The sequence below is a fragment of the Sphaeramia orbicularis genome, chromosome 15 (genome assembly GCF_902148855.1).
Source record: "Sphaeramia orbicularis chromosome 15, fSphaOr1.1, whole genome shotgun sequence".
Classification (NCBI taxonomy): Eukaryota; Metazoa; Chordata; class Actinopteri; order Kurtiformes; family Apogonidae; genus Sphaeramia; species Sphaeramia orbicularis.
The window spans coordinates 4942856-4961925 of record NC_043971.1 but is presented as its reverse complement, the minus strand read 5'-3'; the positions used below and the strand labels follow the sequence as shown (position 1 = coordinate 4961925).

General features: G+C 38.8%; 1 protein-coding gene and 1 pseudogene across 1 annotated transcript; both read right to left on the bottom strand.

Moving 5' to 3' along the window:
- Positions 1 to 580: 580 nt before the first annotated feature.
- LOC115434355 (cytochrome P450 2J2-like) lies at positions 581 to 6193 on the bottom strand. Its single transcript, XM_030156266.1, has 9 exons — positions 5996 to 6193; positions 5597 to 5759; positions 5294 to 5443; positions 3495 to 3655; positions 3111 to 3287; positions 2719 to 2860; positions 2191 to 2378; positions 916 to 1057; positions 581 to 819 (listed from the first exon to the last, which is right to left on the bottom strand). Exons 1-9 carry the CDS (start codon positions 6191 to 6193, stop codon positions 638 to 640), a joined length of 1503 nt encoding a protein of 500 aa, XP_030012126.1. The 3' UTR covers positions 581 to 637.
- Positions 6194 to 10582: 4389 nt separating this feature from the next.
- Positions 10583 to 16855, bottom strand: LOC115434557 (cytochrome P450 2J6-like; annotated as a pseudogene).
- Positions 16856 to 19070: the final 2215 nt, after the last annotated feature.

The following is a 19070-nucleotide window of genomic DNA, read 5'->3' as shown; positions in this document are numbered from 1 at the left end:
AATAGGTGACATTTCAAATGTCTATAAAAACATCAATTTTGTTTCAATTTACTTCAAACTTGCCACATATATAGAGGGAATTGATATGCTGACATGAGCACACGCATAGACATGTAATCAGCTGGATACTTGCCAAAAGAAGCTACAATACGTGTGAGGGGTGGGGTCTGTTGTGCCTGGGACCGCTTGTTGTGTGTAACATTTGCTCAGTGCAAGTATAAACATAATGAACCCGCACTTGAAAACCCTCAGCCTTCAGTCCACGCCAAAGTTTTTGCACAAATGGACAGATGGATGATGAACTGATGACAATACCCTGCCTGTGGCGAGGGTCGAGGGTAATAAAAAGTAACAGAAAAGAAATGATCAGTACTACAAAAGAATATATACATACATATTGATAATTTCTTACATGTAAATCTGAAGTTTTTTTCTCGATTTCCTTCTATTTTGAAACTTTAAGTTCTACAGGAAATTAATTATAATTGTACAGTAATCATCTGTACAGTTTTAATTGAAAGTGTTTGCCAACGTTTACTCTTTTTAATTTATCTTTTCTTCACAGTCATAGAATTAAGACAGTGATGACAGCTGTACCTCCAGCATACAAAAATCCTTGATAAATGAATTGTGTGATCTATTCATGTCGTGGTTTTGCACAGATTTCATAGTGTACAGGTGACAGAGTGACTCCAAAGCGATAATCCAACACAGGCTTCACTCCTGGAGGCATGGAGAAGGTGAAACGCTGCATGAAGGAGGTGAAGAAGAGGAAAAGCTCCATTCTGGCTAAATTCTCCCCGAGACACAGACGCTTCCCTGAGACAGAGTCAAAATAAACACAGGTAAAACAGACAGGTCACTATTGTCAGACGCTGCTGCAGAACTGGAGGATTTCATCAGACTGTTCCTCACCTGCAGAGAAAGGGATGAAGGCAGCTGGCTTCACAAACTTCCCCTCCTCATTTAGAAAGTGTCCTGGGTTAAATGTGAAGGGCGTCTTCCACTCACGTTTATCGAACAGCACAGATGTCAGATTAGGTATAATTGTAACACCCTGGAATCAGAGCCATCAGACAATTCAATCAGGAAACATGATGTGGCCAAAATCACCACAAAAAATAACCAAACCAGAGGAAAATGATGGAGCTGTACGTTTCAGCAAATCACAGGGACTTATACAGTCAATGACTTTCAACCAAAAGTAAGTGTCTACAATATTATGTTAATGTTGTGTTTTAGCTGCTCATTGTCTGATAAATTACTTTCATATTTGGGTTAATACTGAACAATTTATGGCCCTGCGATGAACTGGCGACTTGTCCAGGGTGTACCCCGCCTTCGCCCCTATGTAGCTGGGATAGGCTCCAAGTGACCCCCGTGACCCTAGTGAGGATAAAGCGGGTCCAGAAAATGAATGAATGAACAATTTATGATCAAGTTTAGACACTGACAGAACTTGTTTAGGGTTTGGGAAAGACACAGGGCAGAAAACCAAACCATGATCTTTTCCAAATCCTAAGTTAAGAACTTTTATTTCTTAAATCTGGGATGTGAATTCAGCTCAGCTGCATAATTTATTAAGAAATGTATATTGTGATTACTGTAAACAGTATTGAGATTGGAGTCTATTTTTTTGTTATCCTGACAAATGCACAATTTACAGGCTGATCTGAAATGTGTATTTTTTCCAAATCAGTCCTTCGAAATTAACCATTGAAAACCTACACCATTTTTGTGGCGACTTCCAAATGAATTTCTCTCTACATTTAACCTTTCCTAAGTGATATATCACCATTTATTATAATATTCTCTGCATATTTCAGGGAAAATCAAGTAATTTCCTATATTTAATTCACTGATTAAGTAGACATTAATAAAAAAGTTAATTCAAAGGTCATATCAAAACAGACAAAACTCAAGAAACAGTCATTAGTAGATGTTTTTGTTTTGGTGACTGTTGAGGACTTCAGGGGTTAAACGAGTATATAAAAAAATACAAAACTATAATGACTTTTTTCTTTTGTTTTGCATGTTTTTAACACACAATTTCATTGAATCCCAAATATCAAACATTAATAAACATTAAATCCCAGCTTTTTCCATCTATATAGTCCTAGTTAACTGTGCAGATCCAGTATAAACCTACAATGGCAGCTTTTATTCTGTTGCGACTGTGTTGTAAATGACCTTTGGGATGGTGTATCCTCTCAGATGGACGTCCCTGTTGGTGACATGGGGGAGGCTGAGGGGGACTATGTTCCCCATCCTCTGGACCTCGTGGATCACAGCATCAGTGTAGGGCAGGTCTGCACGATCGTCCACTGACGGCGGTCTAGACTGACCAATCACAGAGTCTATCTCAGCCTGAACCCTCTCTGTGACACAGAAGGAAAGAAAAACAAAGTCTGAATCACACTGAGGCAGACACATAAGGATGTACAGTGTTTTGATACATAAATGTTGTCATTATTGTACTGTATTTGAGGGACGAACTGTCAGGTTGAAGTTAATCCAAAAGCTGGAAAACACTGGTGGCTTCTATGACCGCTATCACTAGGAAATGTTCATTTGTTCTAACTTTCTGCGTTTTTTGTTGTATTTGTATGTTTTACTGTATTTTACTTGAAAAATCAATCATCTATAAAGTACTTTGACCTGATTAAGGTTTGTTTAATTGCTTTATTTGTGCTTTTTGTCCCTGAACTACTCTCATACCCTGGATCTCGGGGTATTTGACCATGTAGAGGAACGCCCAACGCAGGGTGGTGGATGTGGTCTCAGATCCAGCCCCAAACAAATCCAATACAGACATGAATAGGCATTCTTCATCAAAAGTACTGTCATCCTGTCCTTTAGTCTGAGAAAACATGAAAATATACATAGTGTTAAACCTGTTCTGAAACATTTATAAGACCTGATGTCAGCACTGAGCTCCTCTGATTTGTGATTTAAAAGGAGTATAAAAAGGTGCTCCATCTTTACGTATTTAGACTTTATCATGATGCTTCTAATGCAGTTTACGTACAAATAACTGATATGCCATGTGAATTTATGATATTATGTTCAATGCTGTAAATCCTCAAGAACAACAATGATTTCTCAGTCACCGTCTGAATCTCATTCAGGTAGTAGTCGATGTAGTCTCGCAGATCTGAAGGATCCCACTTCTGTTTGTGGTCTTTAACCTCTGTTCTTATGAAGTCCTTCAGCTCTTCAATAACTCTCTTGAATTTCTGATGTGGTCCCGGTAAACGTCTCATCAGCTGAGGGAAGGCGTTGTAAAGCTGTAGAACAGAGCACATCCAAACATGTCATGTGCTTTGATCACAACACCTGAAAAAATCTAACAGAAAAAGTGGTCAATCTCACAAAATGATAATAAAAATAAAATGACATACACATGCAAACCTAAAATGAAATTAAAATTAAAATCAAAATCCATGCCCTTCAGTACCTCAGTGTGCACAGGATTATGGGTTTTCAGTTCATACCTGTGCTGAAACTGAGACTTCCAACTGAGTACCTTGTTCAAACAATTTCATCAGTTTCTTGAACTGCTCATCACTGTACTCAAAGCGATGTCCAAAGACCAGCAAACAGATGATGTTAGCAACAGTGTTGTTGACGATGAGGTGAGGGTTAAATGGTTTACCTGCACATTGAGACAGAGAAGAAGAAAAAGTCTAATCTGTACATTTTAAATGCGTCTCGATTCCTTATTAGGTGAACAGGGTTAGTAATCACTTCATGTATTATGTACAGAGTGACCACACACATAAACACACGATAAATAATATGTTGCGTATATTGCTACTGTTGTTGAACGTCGGGGCCCCCGACGCTGTTCCGGGGGACCCCGACACAGTGATTTGACCTGCGACGCTGTCTTTCAACCAGCGTAGCGGTGTTTTGTGTGTGTGTGTGTGTGTGTGATCGTCCAGCGTAATGATAACGAGATTTGAATTTGAAAAAAAATATTCCTTTGTCTAGGGCTGCACGATTAATCGATTTTCAATTGAAATGCTGCAGACAGGAAATGAGAACAATATAATCAACAGCCCTTTGTGTGCCTTGGTATTGTCTGACGCCTGCCCGGCAACATCACTTGCCTTATGCTCATTGGCTGACAATGAGACTTCAATCAATTTATCTTATTTAAACGGACCGATCACCCATGGAAAATTACATCTAAAATTTAGCCTGTGTGTGCGTGTAGTGTGAGTGCCACTCCGACTATCCTGTGTGGAGTAATTCCCATCAATAATTACCATTCACAAATTCAAAAAAAAAACCCTGTTTTTGCTTTTAATCATTGTTGTAACAAAGACAAAAACTTGGCTTCATTCCTCAAAATTTGCCCCTCAAAATGCAGGAAATAGTGTTTCAGAGTGTTATAAATTTCAAAATTTTCCGGGGGAGGATGCCCCCGGACCCCCCTACAAAACTCACGCCGTGTATCGGCGCGCGCCACATACATGGTGCCCCTATGCTGTGAAAAAAATCCTAGTGAGAACCATGCAAACAATGAAAAACAAGTCTGAAAAAAAAACTAACTATTGTTTTGGGGTTTTGTTTCTTTTGCATGGTAATAGCATGTATTCAACCTTAAAAGATATAAAACCACCTAAAACTTAAACAGGAATGACTTTTTGTTAGATGAGTTGATAGACATGCTACAAGCTAAAATTACTTAGCATCTTGCCTCAGTTTCTCTAGACACCTGCTAACATTAGCTAGTTTAGTACAAAGTTGTTAACAAACAATTAAAAACGTCTCAAACCAGTCTCACTGTTGTTTTTGTGTGTGGTTATAGTATTCAACCTCTGGATTCAAAACCACCTAACTTAAAGTTAGAAAGAATATATATATTTTTAAAAATCCAACTGTCTTTGCTAATAGCATGCTACAATCTAGCATTACTCAGAATCTTTCCATAGAGTCTTTGTTGATCAAATTCACTCTATGTTGTGAAGATATCTTCTTCAGTCTTTTCTGTGAAACTCACAGTTATTTCATGACTGTTTTCATAGAAACTTTCATTTCTTTCCTCTAATGTCTCTGTGATAACATGGAAAACACCACTGAGTGACATGTAGAGAGCCAAAACTGGACACACACAGCAGCAGTAAGTAAGGGGAAGAAGGGTGCATTTCTAGATTAAACCAGGAAGAGGAGGGGGTCTGGTTTAATGTCCTCAGACCACATCTTTAGACAATATGTCCTTTTTAGACCCAGGACATGGCTGTGGACCCCCCCCCCCCCCCCATTCAACCTCGCATTCAGTCTTTACCTTTATAGGCACTGATCTCTTTTGCGACGTATGTGAATTCCTCCAGGATCACAGGTTCAAGTGACTTCTTACCAAATCCAAAATATTTCAGGGTAGAAAGTGCAAAACGTCTCTGCTGCTTCCAGGTGTTCCCGTTGCTAAAAACTACACCTGATGAAAAACAACAAGGTTTATTCTATAAAATCCACTGTTCTCATGAAGAATTTGTATGAAGGTGATATTGCAAACTACTTTATGAGTCCGTATGTGTTTGTTATGAGTGGAACTGTACAAACAAACTGGGTTTAAGTTAGATCCACTCACCTAGTCCATGAAATATGTCATCGTGCAGAGGGATGCTTGGGCGGTCTGAAAAACTGTCCCCCTGAGTTACCAGAGCTTGTGTCACAGCCTCAAACCCATTTAAGACCACCACCCACCTCTGGCCCATTCGCAGGCTGTACACATCTCCATATGTGCCCGCTAACTGTCAGCATTTAAGAAAGGACAAAGACTTTACTTTAAATGAGAAGAAACACATCCGATGGTGAAAAGATGTACAGTATATTAACCCCCATGTAATTGTTAAAAGTGTTAAAGGCATGTTAAGTGCAAAGGGAGGTCACACTAAATATGAACACTTCTGTTTTTAGAACTTTACAAAACCAACAAACAGAATGTTGGACGTGGACTTTTATGTCTTCTCCATTTAAGTCACTGTACCTCAGTCATACTCTCATGTGTCCTCTTGTGGTCCAGGGTGAATATGTTGCCCACAATAGGAAGTGCTGTGGGTCCAGGAGGGAACCCTGTGAGCCTCCTGTTCTTAATGTAATCTGCAGTGAGGATGAAAACCACAATGAAGAGCAGCAAAGCAGTGGCATCCAAGTTCACAAAGAATCCAGAAAAGAGTGAATCCATCCTGGAAATGAGGAGATGAGGCTCTGGGTTTATTTTCGTTGTCTGTGACAACGAAGGCTGATGTTTTGTTGTAAAGAGCCGTTAAACTCCCTCCGTCCTCTGGGATTGAACTTTGATGTATTTGGCTCTGAGCAGTATGTTAAAGGTCTGGGTTTATCAGACTTTGGCCTCTTTATATATAAACATATCAGAGTTGTTGCATAACATCAGTCAGTTTACACAGCAGGGCCGTGCAGAGAGCTATAAAGAGGCAGGGGCTCAAACTTCCAAAAGGGCAAATGAAAACGAATAACCACCAATTACAAAGTTCACATTTAGCAACAAGCAACATTATTAATCCACAGCAAGTCAAAGATTGACCAAATGGTCCAGATCAATGTTGTCAGTACTGGGTCTGTCCTCCCTGGGCCCTAACACAGGCTGTGCACCTTCTGCGCACACTCTGGATTCACCTCCTGATCCTATCTTGGGGGATGTTGTCCCACTCTTCCTGAAGGGCCTGTATGAACATCTGGCGGTTGCCAGGTGCTGGACGCCTAGCATACACGGATCTACCAAGAATATCCCACAGATGTTCAATGGGATTGAGATCTTTGACTTGCTGTGGATTAATAATGTTGCTTGTTGCTAAATGTGAACTTTGTTGAACTACCCTTTGTCATATTTTACATTATCCTCTGGATACTCATCCACTGTTTTGTTGTTTGTTGTATTTTTTTTGTTAATTAAATGTTTTTTTTTTAAGAAGAAGAAAGAATTTGTTTTCATATTTAATAAAATGGTGTGAAATGGCATCACAAAGAATATGTGACAAGTTTCTTTTGACGTTCAGTTTATATATAAGTGGAAATAAAGATGTAATGTGTAGAAGTTTTTGTGTGTTAATAATACCCTGCTAAAATCTAAATCTTACCAGGTGTATTTTTCTCATTTCTAGTCCAAATATCTAATCATACTTAAAATAAGACAAAATCACCTAAAGAGGAACTTTTCAGTGAGATATAAGAACTTGGTTTTAGACAATAGATCTGGAAAATCTGATTTCAAGAAATCTTAGTAAGATAATTTTCACTTGTTCCATTGGCAGATTTTCTTGCTTAATTCAAGATTTTTTTTTTTGCTCAATTCACCAAAAAAATCTGCCAATGGAACAAGTGAAAATTATCTCGGTAAGATTTCTTGAAATAAGATTTTCTAGATGTGGTCTAAAAATAAGTTATTTTATCTCCCTTACAAGTTACTCTGTAGGTGATTCTGTCTTATTTTAAGTGTGATGAGATATTTTGACTAGTAAATGAGAATGATACACTTTGTAAGATTTGGATTTTTGCAGTGTAAGTCCAAGACAAATTCTTAATAACAGATGTTAAATTATGTATAAAAGCATGACAGTGGATGTTAATAACTAGAAATACCTTCATTTTACATCTGGTTTTACACCTACTTTTACAGTAATACACTGAATATTTAGTTTCTTTTCATTCTAGGACATATTTATGATGATATTTAGGTTTTCCACTGTTAAGAAATAACCATGTAGAGGAAGTGTTAACCCAAGCCAAACCATTTAACATTACATGATAATAATAAAGTTTATATTGTAGTATTTATAGCTGTATCATTTAATATAGAGCAGGTTGATGGGAATATTTGTGGAGGTTTGTGGTTATTTCAAATAAGATTCACTCAAGATGTTTGAGGTGAACACAGATATTACGAGAATGGATCCAGCAGTTTCTGGAACAAAACCAGAAATGTCAAAGTGTTGGCACTGATGAAAGAGTCGGGGGATTTTACATGAGTTTTATGACTCTAGTAGACCAAAAGGGTCAGATTTAGGTATTGGATGAGAAGAAGACTTGGATGTGTTTTCTTTTTATGCAATTTTATATTGGTTTAGCAGAATTTAATTACTTCAGCACATTTTAACTTATTAAGACCCAGTGATACTTTTATGGCAGCTTCTAAATGATTTTTTTTCTCTTTTTAACATTTCTTATGTGATTTATCACCATTTATTATAATAAAAACCTCTGTGTTTTGCATTTTTCAGTGTAAATCACTTCCTTTACTTTAATTTACTGATCATGTAGATGTTCATTAAAGCTCAGAGTAAACTTAAAGGTATTCTGCAAAAACAGAGAAAACTGACGAAAAAGGGACTGTTTCAGCAAGTGAGGACTATTAGCATGTGTTACAGTTTTGTGGCTAAAACTCAACAGTTGATGGAAATCAAACATAAACAAATCTGTGTGAGTGCTTCAGCAGGACTCAGACTCAGGTGGGCAGCAGCTGTTAGAGTGGGCTAGTCTGGGAGCTAATGCCATGACGTGACGATGATACTGAATTATTTACTCACTTACGATCGGTTTTTGGCTCCAAAACTACAGTTGTTGAAGAATAGGACCAGGACCACAAAGAGACAAGTGAATGTTTTGGGCAGATAGTGGGTGGACTCTCACGTACCCTGAATCCCGCCTCCTCGTTGATTCTCCAGACCACATGACGTGTGTGCGCGTGTGTGTGTGTGCGCGCGCGTGTTGCATGCAAGTTTGCACAGGAGGAAGGGGCGGGGCCTGACAGAGGTGAAAGGGCATCATGACCAGGTCCAGTGACAGCCAAATTAAACCACTCTTAACATTTATTATCATTGATCAGAATTTTAGTCACGAAAATTTTAGTCTTGCAGTTTTTTGCGCAAAAAAAAAAAAAAAAAAAAAAAAAAAAAAAGAGTAAAAAGGGCACTTGTAGGCAGAGGATCAAAGCGGGAAAGGCTCAAGCCGGTCCCGGTCCCTGCTTTGCACGTGCCAGTTACACAGCACTGAGACATGTTTTAAATCAAGGTGTAGCTGACACCATTCTCAGAGATATGAGTTTATCAACCTCCATGCATGGATCTGTCCTCACCTATGGTTCATACAGTGTCCACAAACACACTGGTTGAAGGTTTTCATATAACACAAAGAAAAAAGTCAGAAGAAGTCTGTATTCACATCAGAAAAATGCAGTTAAACAGAGTTAAACTGCAATTAAGAGACCTGAGCAGTGAAATTTCAGTAAAACCTTGAACAGGACTCTCGGTTTAATGCTTGACGAGTCATGTTGAAAAGTCTGCATTCTATTCAGATGTAAAAATAAACCCAAATATCCGAATGCAAAGGTAGAGAGGCGACTTTGGCGCACGAGACGTCACCGGGTCACATGTCAGCGGTGAACTCACCTGGTCATTTATATTAATAACATACAGACGGTTGAAAAACAAAACTTTCTGAAAAATGCACCTTGTTGAGAAAGAAAAAAATAGCCTAAATAAAAAATCCTCTTCTAGTCTGTTATTGTCCAAATGTTTTTGGACTATATTACTTTTTCCAAGTAGCTAATAACAGATGCCAGGTTTAAAAAAAAAAAAAAAGAAAGAAAGAAAGACACAGAAGAAAACAAGAAAAATGAATCATTTTTAATATATTACATGCAAAGTAGATAGTTTGTGTATTGAAATATTACAGCCTATTATTCTTTTTTGTCGGTGTTAAATACCCAGACTCATACTACTGAGCAGAAAATGTACTCTTCCTAAGATAGCTGTAAAATACATTAGACACTGATTTGAAAGGGTTCTGATGGTATATTTTTTATGCTTAACAGAGTGCAACTTTTGTTTTTACACAGTAAATTTTAGATTTACTGCAAGAGCTGATCTGGAACTAACAAATAAAATAAAAAGCTACACTCTCGCCAAAATTCAAGCTGTATGGATGAACAGAAATTCTCCAAAAATTGCAAATAAAAAGTGTGTAAAATGCACACAACAGTCCCTAACATTAAAAAACAGGTAGTTTGTTTAAGTCACACTACCCCCTACTGGACTATTTTAATCATTACATACTCATATTGCATATTAACCCTTTAGGTGCCTGGGTCATTTTGAGGCATTTAAATGAGTAATTACACACATTAAACACACGTATAGATGGAAGCACAGGTAGGCATAACCTGCAGGGCATTTCTGCCTGTCGCACCTCAGACGGTGCCAGTGGGCCAGCTGCAGGGTCGTCAGCCAGGAGCCACCCCTCACCAATGTTTCGCCCCTTTCATCCCAGAACATCTCAGGGTGGTGGGGCAGTGACAGGGATGTCTCTGTGCCCCTCCCTGCAGCTGGTTAATGAATCCTTCCCCACCTCCTGTCCTTGTGTTACTGTGGTTGTGAATCTGGAATGAAGCCCAAGGGACTATGGATGGCAGGGTCGTCCACTTCCCTGAGTCGAGTGTAGGCCTGACTGCATACCAAAACATCTCAGAAGCCCTAACCCCCTTCCTTCCCCCATGCTCTGTCTTTCCTCTGGAGCCAGAACCAGAAGCTGCCTTGCTCTGCCTCCTCTGCCAGGTCCTTTAGTCCTTTCTGCAGCTTGGATCCAGTAACTCCTTGGAATACCAAAAGCCGCTGGGTGGAGGTTCCAGCAAAACCTCTACACCCAACTTCTGCTGGGAAACCGTTGCCTTCCACCCTGCTAGGGAACATGCAGCTACCAGGTTAGTGTATTTCTCCTTCTTCCTCTCAAAGGCAGTATCCAACCCTTCCTCCCAAGGGACTGTGAGCTCTGCCATGATAACTGTCCTTGTGGCGATAGACCAGAGGACAATGTCTGGCTGGAGGCTGGTAGGTGTAATGTCCTGAGGGAACTTTAGTTGTTTGTCCAAGTCCACTCTCATGTTGCATCCACCTCCAGGGGAGAGAGGGGACCTCTTCTTTGTGCTGCTGATCTGGATTTTGCTGCCTTGCTGGACGAACTGGATTTGCTGCTGTGCTGTTAGTGGGTCGGCCTTGTTAGCTTCCAGCCTGCGTACCTCCAGGATTTCAGCTAACTTGCGTAACACCTTATCATGGCGCCACCTGTACCGGTCCTGTGTCAGCGCCTCATTGCATCCAGAGAGGATGTGCTGCAGACTCGGGTTGCTGGAGCTGCAGAGTTGGCACGCCTCCTCTGTTCTGTACGTATTGTAAATGTAAAAAATAAATAAAAGTGCATGCAGACGTCAGTAACAGAAAAAAAAATAATGGACTATATTTCACATATTTATCATTATCTACCAAAAATTTATCATGATAAAATCATAAATATTAAAGTGTCCACTTTCCAAAACAACTTTGACATGAGTCATTCAATATCTATTTATTCTATATAAATTTACCTGTTTTTTATATTTTTTGTTTTTTCCAAATCAAATCAAAATCATATTTAATTTATATTACGTTAAAATCATAACAAAACTTAAGTCGTGACACCTTATATTTAGAGCTGGTCAAAACCAGACTCTTAATAAGACAATTCACTGATATTTGATTGATATTTTAACTCTGTACAGAACTATGAATAGTGAGACTTGGTAAAGTGATAATTAGTTTGAATATTTTAAATGTATGAATTTGTTCTGTAGTAAACACAATGTAATTTTTATTGAATAATTCTATGAAAAGCATAATTTTATTGTTATTAAAAGGTAACAACCATTAAAATTGTTGATTTTATATGTAAATCTGATGTTTTTCACGATTTCTTTCGATTTTGAGGATTAATTTCTCCTGGAAAAAGCTGTAATTGTACAGTAACTAAGAGTGATGACAGCTGTACCTCCAGCATACAAAAATCCTTGATAAATGAATTGTGTGATCTATTCATGCCGTTGTTTTGCACAGATTTCATAGTGTACAGGTGACAGAGTGAGTCCAAAGCGATAATCCAACACAGGCTTAACTCCTGGAGGCATGGAGAAGGTGAAACGCTGCATGAAGGAGGTGAAGAAGAGGAAAAGCTCCATTCTGGCTAAATTCTCCCCGAGACACAGACGCTTCCCTGAGACAGAGTCAAAATAAACACAGGTTAAACAGACACGTCACTATTGTCAGACGCTGCTGCAGAACTGGAGGATTTCATCAGACTGTTCCTCACCTGCAGAGAAAGGGATGAAGGCAGCTGGCTTCACAAACTTCCCCTCCTCATTTAGAAAGTGTCCTGGGTTAAATGTGAAGGGCGTCTTCCATTCACTCTTGTCAAACAGCACGGATGTCAGATTAGGTACAATTATAACACCCTGGAATCAGAGCCATCCTAAGTTAAGAACTTTTATTTCTTAAATCTGGGATGTGAATTCAGCTCAGCTGCATAATTTACTGAAAAATGTATATTGTGATTACTGTAAACAGTATTGTGATTGGAGTCTATTTTTTCATTACCCTGGCAAATGCACAATTTACAGACTGATCTGAAATGTGTATTTTTTCCAAATCAGTCCTTCGAAATTAACCATTGAAGACCTACACCTACTGTTGTGGCGACTTCCAAATGAATTTCTCTTTACATTTAACCTTTCCTAAGTGATATATCACCATTTATTATAATATTCTCTGCATGTTTCAGGGAAAATCAAGTAATGTCCTATATTTAATTCACTGATTATGTAGACATTAATAAAAAAGTTAATTCAAAGGTCATATCAAAACAGAGAAAATGCAAGAAACAGTCATTAGTAGATGTTTTTGTTGCTGGCGACTTGTTTTGACTTCAGGGGTTAAACGAGTATATAAAAAAATACAAAACTATAATGACTTTTTTCTTTTGTTTTGCATGTTTTTAACACACAATCTCATTAAATCCCAAATATCAAACATTAATAAACATTAAATCCCATCTTTTTCCATCTATATAGTCCTAGTTAACTGTGCAGATCCAGTATAAACCTACAATGGCAGCTTTTATTCTGTTGCGACTGTGTTGTAAATGACCTTTGGGATGGTGTATCCTCTCAGATGGACGTCCCTGTTGGTGACATGGGGAGGCTGAGGGGGGCTATGTTCCCCATCCTCTGGACCTCGTGGATCACAGCATCAGTGTAGGGCAGGTCTGCACGATCGTCCACTGACGGCGGTCTAGACTGACCAATCACAGAGTCTATCTCAGCCTGAACCCTCTCTGTGACACAGAAGGAAAGAAAAACAAAGTCTGAATCACACTGAGGCAGACACATAAGGATGTACAGTGTTTTGATACATAAATGTTGTCATTATTGTACTGTATTTGAGGGACGAACTGTCAGGTTGAAGTTAATCCAAAAGCTGGGAAACACTGGTGGCTTCTATGACCGCTATCACTAGGAAATGTTAATTTGTTCAAACTTTCATCAAGTTCTTACTCAGAAGAAGACATGACACCTGTTTTATGTCTTTTCTGTGTTTTTTGTTGTATTTGTATGTTTTACTGTATTTTACTCGAAAAATTGATCATCTATAAAGCTCTTTGACCTGATTAAGGTTTATTTGCTTTATTTGTGCTTTTTGTCCCTGAACTACTCTCATACCCTGGATCTCGGGGTATTTGACCATGTAGAGGAACGCCCAACGCAGGGTGGTGGATGTGGTCTCAGATCCAGCCGCAAACAAATCGAACACAGACATGATCAGGCATTCTTCATCAAAAGTACTGTCATCCTGTCCTTTAGTCTGAGAAAACATGAAAATGCACATAGTGTTAAACCTGTTCTGAAAAATTCAGAAGACTTGATGTGAGCACTGAGCTCCTCTGACTTGTGATTTTAAAAAGGAGTATAAAAAGGTGCTCCATCTTTATGTATTTAGACTTTATCAGGATGCTTCTGATGCAGTTAATGTACAAATAACTGATATGCCATGTGAATTTATGATATTATGTTCAATGCTGTAAATCCTCAAGAACAACAATGATTTCTCAGTCACCGTCTGAATCTCATTCAGGTAGTAGTCGATGTAGTCTTGCAGATCTGAAGGATCCCACTTCTGTTTGTGGTCTTTAACTTCTGTTCTTATGAAGTCCTTCAGCTCTTCAATAACTCTCTTGAATTTCTGATGTGGTCCCGGTAAACGTCTCATCAGCTGAGGGAAGGCGTTGTAAAGCTGTAGAACAGAGCACATCCAAACATGTCATGTGCTTTGATCACAACACCTGAAAAATTCTAACAGAAAAAGTGGTCAATGTCACGAAATGAAAATAAAACAACATACACACTTAAACCGAAAACGAAATTAAAATTAAAATCAAAATCCATGCCCTTCAGTACCTCAGTGTGCACAGGATTATGGGTTTTCAGTTCATACCTCTGCCGAAATGGAAACTCCCATCTCAGAACTTTGCTTAAACAGTTTCATCATTTTCTTGAATTGCTCATCACCGTACTCAAAGCGATGTCCAAAGACCAGCAAACAGATGATGTTAGCAACAGTGTTGTTGATGATGAGGTGAGGATTAAATGGTTTACCTGCACATTGAGACAGAGAAGAAGACATAAAGTCTAATCTGTACATTTTAAATGCGTCTTGATTCCTTATGAGGTGAACAGGGTTAGTAATCACTTCAGGTATGATGTAGACTGACCACACACATACATAAACACACGATAAATAATATGTTGTGAATATTTCAGTTTGAAGATGTTGAGGGATGTGAAGGGGTTTCTCCATCTAAATGATCAGTCAAACGTAAAGGAGGTATTATAAAGGAAATAATATCAAATGTCTGCAATAACAATCATGAAATGTCAGAGATACAAACCAAAAGGACTGTAATACACTGTTGACTACAAAGTTGGAATAATTTTATTTTCAGACACATTCCTCTTTTTATTCCTATTTATACACATCAGTATTCACCTTTGACCTGGTGTAATGATCACATACGATACAGTTACATTTTATCAATCAGGAATAAATCACATTGTCACAATCATTTCATGAGAAGAGTGAAAATGTTTTATCTTGTGTGGGCAACTATGTATTTAGAGCTACTTTCACAATATGGCCTTAATTGTCAATGAAAAAAACTGGATGCTCAACTAACATAAGTCACTAGCTAGCATTAGCTAACTTAGCTAGCAATGAAAAACATGTCTGAAACAACCTTACTTTTTTTTTGGCATGGTAACAGTATGTATTCAACCTTAAAGGATATAAAACCACCTAAAACTTAACAAAAATGACTTATGTGTAAAAAAATAAAAAATAAAAAAAATAAAAATGCTCAACTGTCTGTTAGACGAGTTGTTAGACATGCTACAAGCTAAAATTATTTAGCATCTTACCTCAGTTACCTTCGACACTAGCTAGCATTAGCTAGCTTAGTACAAAGTTGTTAAACAATTGAAACCGTCTAAAACCAATCTTACTGTTGTTTTTGTGTGTGGTTATAGTATTCAACCTCTGGATACAAAACCACCCTAAATTTAAGTTAGAACGTTTTTTTTTTTTTTTTTTTAAATACAACTGTCTTTGTTTGCTAATAGCATACAACAATCTAGCATTACACAAAATCTTTCCATAGGGTCTTTGTTGATCAAATTCAGATTATATTGCGAGGATATCTTCTTCAGTCTTTTCTGTGAAACTCTCACAGTTATTTCATGACTAATTTCATCGAAACTTCCATTTGTTTCCTCTAATGTCTCTGTGATAACATGGAAAACACCACTGAGTGACATGTAGAGAGCCAAAACTGGACACACACAGCAGCAGTAAGTAAGCAGGCGGAGGCCTGGTTTGGTTGTCTCAGACCACATCTTTAGACAATACGTCCTTTTTAGACCCAGGACATGGCTGTGGACCCCCCCCCAATTCAATCTTGCATTCAGTCTTTACCTTTATAGGCACTGATCTCTTTTGCGACGTATGTGAATTCCTCCAGGATCACAGGTTCAAGTGACTTCTTACCAAATCCAAAATATTTCAGGGTAGAAAGTGCAAAACGTCTCTGCTGCTTCCAGATGTTCCCGCTGCTAAAAATTACACCTCATGGAAAAAAAAAATTAGATTTATCCTATAAAATTGACTGTTCTCATGAAGAATTTGTATGAAGGTGATATTGCAAACTACTTTATGAGTCTGTATGTTTGTTATGAGTGGAACTGTACAAACAAACTGGGTTTAAGTTAGATCCACTCACCTAGTCCATGAAATGTGTCGGCCTGCAGAGGGAGGCCTGGGCGGTCTGAAAAACTGTCCCCCTGAGTTACCAGAGCTTGTGTCACAGCCTCAAACCCATTTAAGACCACCACCCACCTCTGGCCCATTCGCAGGCTGTACACATCTCCATATCTGCCCGCTAACTGTCAGCATTTAAGAAAGGACAAAGACTTTACTTTAAATGAGAAGAAACACATCAGATGGTGAAAAGATGTACAATATATTAACCCCCATGTAATTGTTAAAAGTGTTAAAGACATGTTAAGTGCAAAGGGAGGTCACACTAAATATGAACACTTGGATTTATAGAAGCTGTTTTTAACCTGAAACTTTTGTTTGTCCTGCTGTTCATATTTCACATACATCAGATTGGATCTAAATGTAGAGCCAAATGCATATGTGTGGACATTAGAACTTTACTAAACTAACAAACAGAATGTTGGACATGGACTTTTATGTCTTCTTCATTTAAGTCACTGTACCTCAGTCATACTCTCATGTGTCCTCTTGTGGTCCAGGGTGAATATGTTGCCCACAATAGGAAGTGCTGGGGGTCCAGGGGGGAACCCGGTGAGCCTCCTGTTCTTAATGTAATCTGCAGTGAGGATGAAAACCACAATGAAGAGCAGCAAAGCAGTGGCATCCAAGTTCACAAAGAATCCAGAAAAGAGTGAATCCATCCTGGAAACGAGGAGATGAGGCTCTGGGTTTATGTTCTTTGTCTGTGACACCGAAGGCTGATGTTTTCTTCTAAAGAGCGGCTAAATGCTCTCCGTTCTCTGGGACTGAACTTTGATGTATTTGGCTCTGAGCAGTATGTTAAAGGTCTGGGTTTATCGGACTTTGGCCTCTTTATATATAAAGATATCAGAGTTGTTGCATAACATCAGTCAGTTTACACAGCATTGAAACATGTTTTAAATGAAGCTCTGGCGAACAACATTCTCAGAAACATGAGTTTATCAACCTCCATGCATGGATCTGTCCTCACCTATGGTTCATACAGTGTCCACAAACACACTGGTTGAAGGTTTTCATATAACACAAAGAAAAAAGTCAGAATAAGTCTGTATTCACATCAGAAAAATGCAGTTAAACAGAGTTAAACTGCAATTAAGAGACCTAAGCAGTGAAATTTCAGTAAAACCTTGAACAGGACTCTCGGTTTAATGCTTGACGAGTCATGTTGAAAAGTCTGCATTCTATTCAGATGTAAAAATAAACCCAAATATCCGAATGCAAAGGTAAATGGACGTGCATGCATGTAGTTTACGTGTCCCAACATTTAGTGAAATGAGAAAAACAGCACGTTCTCCAGCTCAGTCATGTGAAAACTGCTTTAAACTGGGTCTACATTTGGGTTAAATGTCAGATCTAGTACAGAGCAGACTGAAGGTGTTTAATGAACCTGGTGCCGGTAAATACCACTGCTGTCCAGTAGGAGGCGGTGCAGGACACACAGAACAGCAGCGGTTTGTGTTTTAACAGAACCAGAAAACAAAGGAAACATTAGTGTTTAAAAGTGAAGGCCGTGGTGTGTGTGTTTTACTGCAGTGGATGTGGACTGGAAAAGACTGGGTCCCGCTGTATTCCTCAGGCTGCACTACAGCGTCTATTCACAGGTGCGATCCCACTACTGAGCGGCACGAGGGCTTTGACCTGCTCCGTTTCCGGCCTGGGCCGGTGCACCCCTCCTTAGGCGACCTGGTGGTCCCGGGCTCCCCCAGGAGCACCATATCCAAACCGAACTTAGTGCGGACACCCGCTCGACATAGTCCGCTGCAGCTCAGAGCTCCTGAGCTCAAACGGTCCTCCAGCCTCAGCCTCCCGGGAACTGGGATTACAGGCGCGCGCCACCGCACCCGGCGACTGAACGTATAGTTTACAGAGGCGACTTTGGCGCACGAGACGTCAGCAGTGAACACACCTGGTCATTTGTATTAATAACATACCGACGACTGAAAAACAAAACAATCTTTCTGAAAAATGCACCTTGTTGAAAAAAAAATGTCTAAATAAAAATCCTCTTGTAGTCTGTTATTGTCCAAATGTTGTTGGACTATATTACTTTTTCCAAGTAGCTAACAGCAGATGCCAGGTTGGAAAAAAAAAACAGAAGAAAACAAGAAAAATGAATTATTTTCAATATATTATATACAAAGTAGACATTTTGTAGATTGAAATATTACAGCCTATTATTCTTTTTTGTCAGTGTTAAATACCCAGACTCATACTACTGAGCAGAAAATGTACTCTTCCTAAGGTAGCTGTAAAATACATTAGACCAGGGGTGTCAGACTTCGGTCCTCGAGGGCCAGTATCCTGCATGTTTTAGATAGTTCCCTCTCCCATCACACCTGAAAGCCATTACATCGTTATCAGGCTTCTGCAGAGCATGATGATAAGCTGATCATTAATTGAACCAGGTGTGGCTGGAAGAGGGAAATATCTAAAACATGCAGGATACCAGCCCTCAAGGACCAGAGTTTGACACCTGTGTATTAGACATTGATTTGAAAGGGTTTCAATAGTACATTTTTTGTGCTTAACAGAGTGCAACTTTTGTTTTTACACAATAAATTTCAGATTTTCCCACAAGAGCTGATCAGGAACTAACAAGATAAAATAAAAAGCACACTCTTGCCAAAATTCAAGCTGTATGGATGAACAGAAATTATCAAAAAATTGAGAATAAAAAGTGTGTAAAATGCACCCAATAGTCCCTAACATTAAAAAAACAGATAGCTTGTGTAGATCACACTGCCCCCTATTGGACTATTTTAATCATTACATACTCATATTGCATATTAAACCCTTTAGGTGCCTGGGTCATTTTGAGGCATTTAAATGGGTAATTACACACATTAAACACACGCATTGTAAATGTAAAAAATA

Bases quoted from the DNA above. Each gene is read 5' to 3' on its own strand.
- LOC115434355 (XM_030156266.1), bottom strand. From the start codon at position 6,193: ATGGATTCACTCTTTTCTGGATTCTTTGTGAACTTGGATGCCACTGCT. The intron at 3,288-3,494 runs GTATGAACTGAA...TCTGTTCTACAG, and splicing joins AAGTCTCAGTTTCAGCACAG to CTTTACAACGCCTTCCCTCA. The intron at 1,058-2,190 runs GTCATTTACAAC...CTCTGATTCCAG, and splicing joins GAGGATACACCATCCCAAAG to GGTGTTACAATTATACCTAA.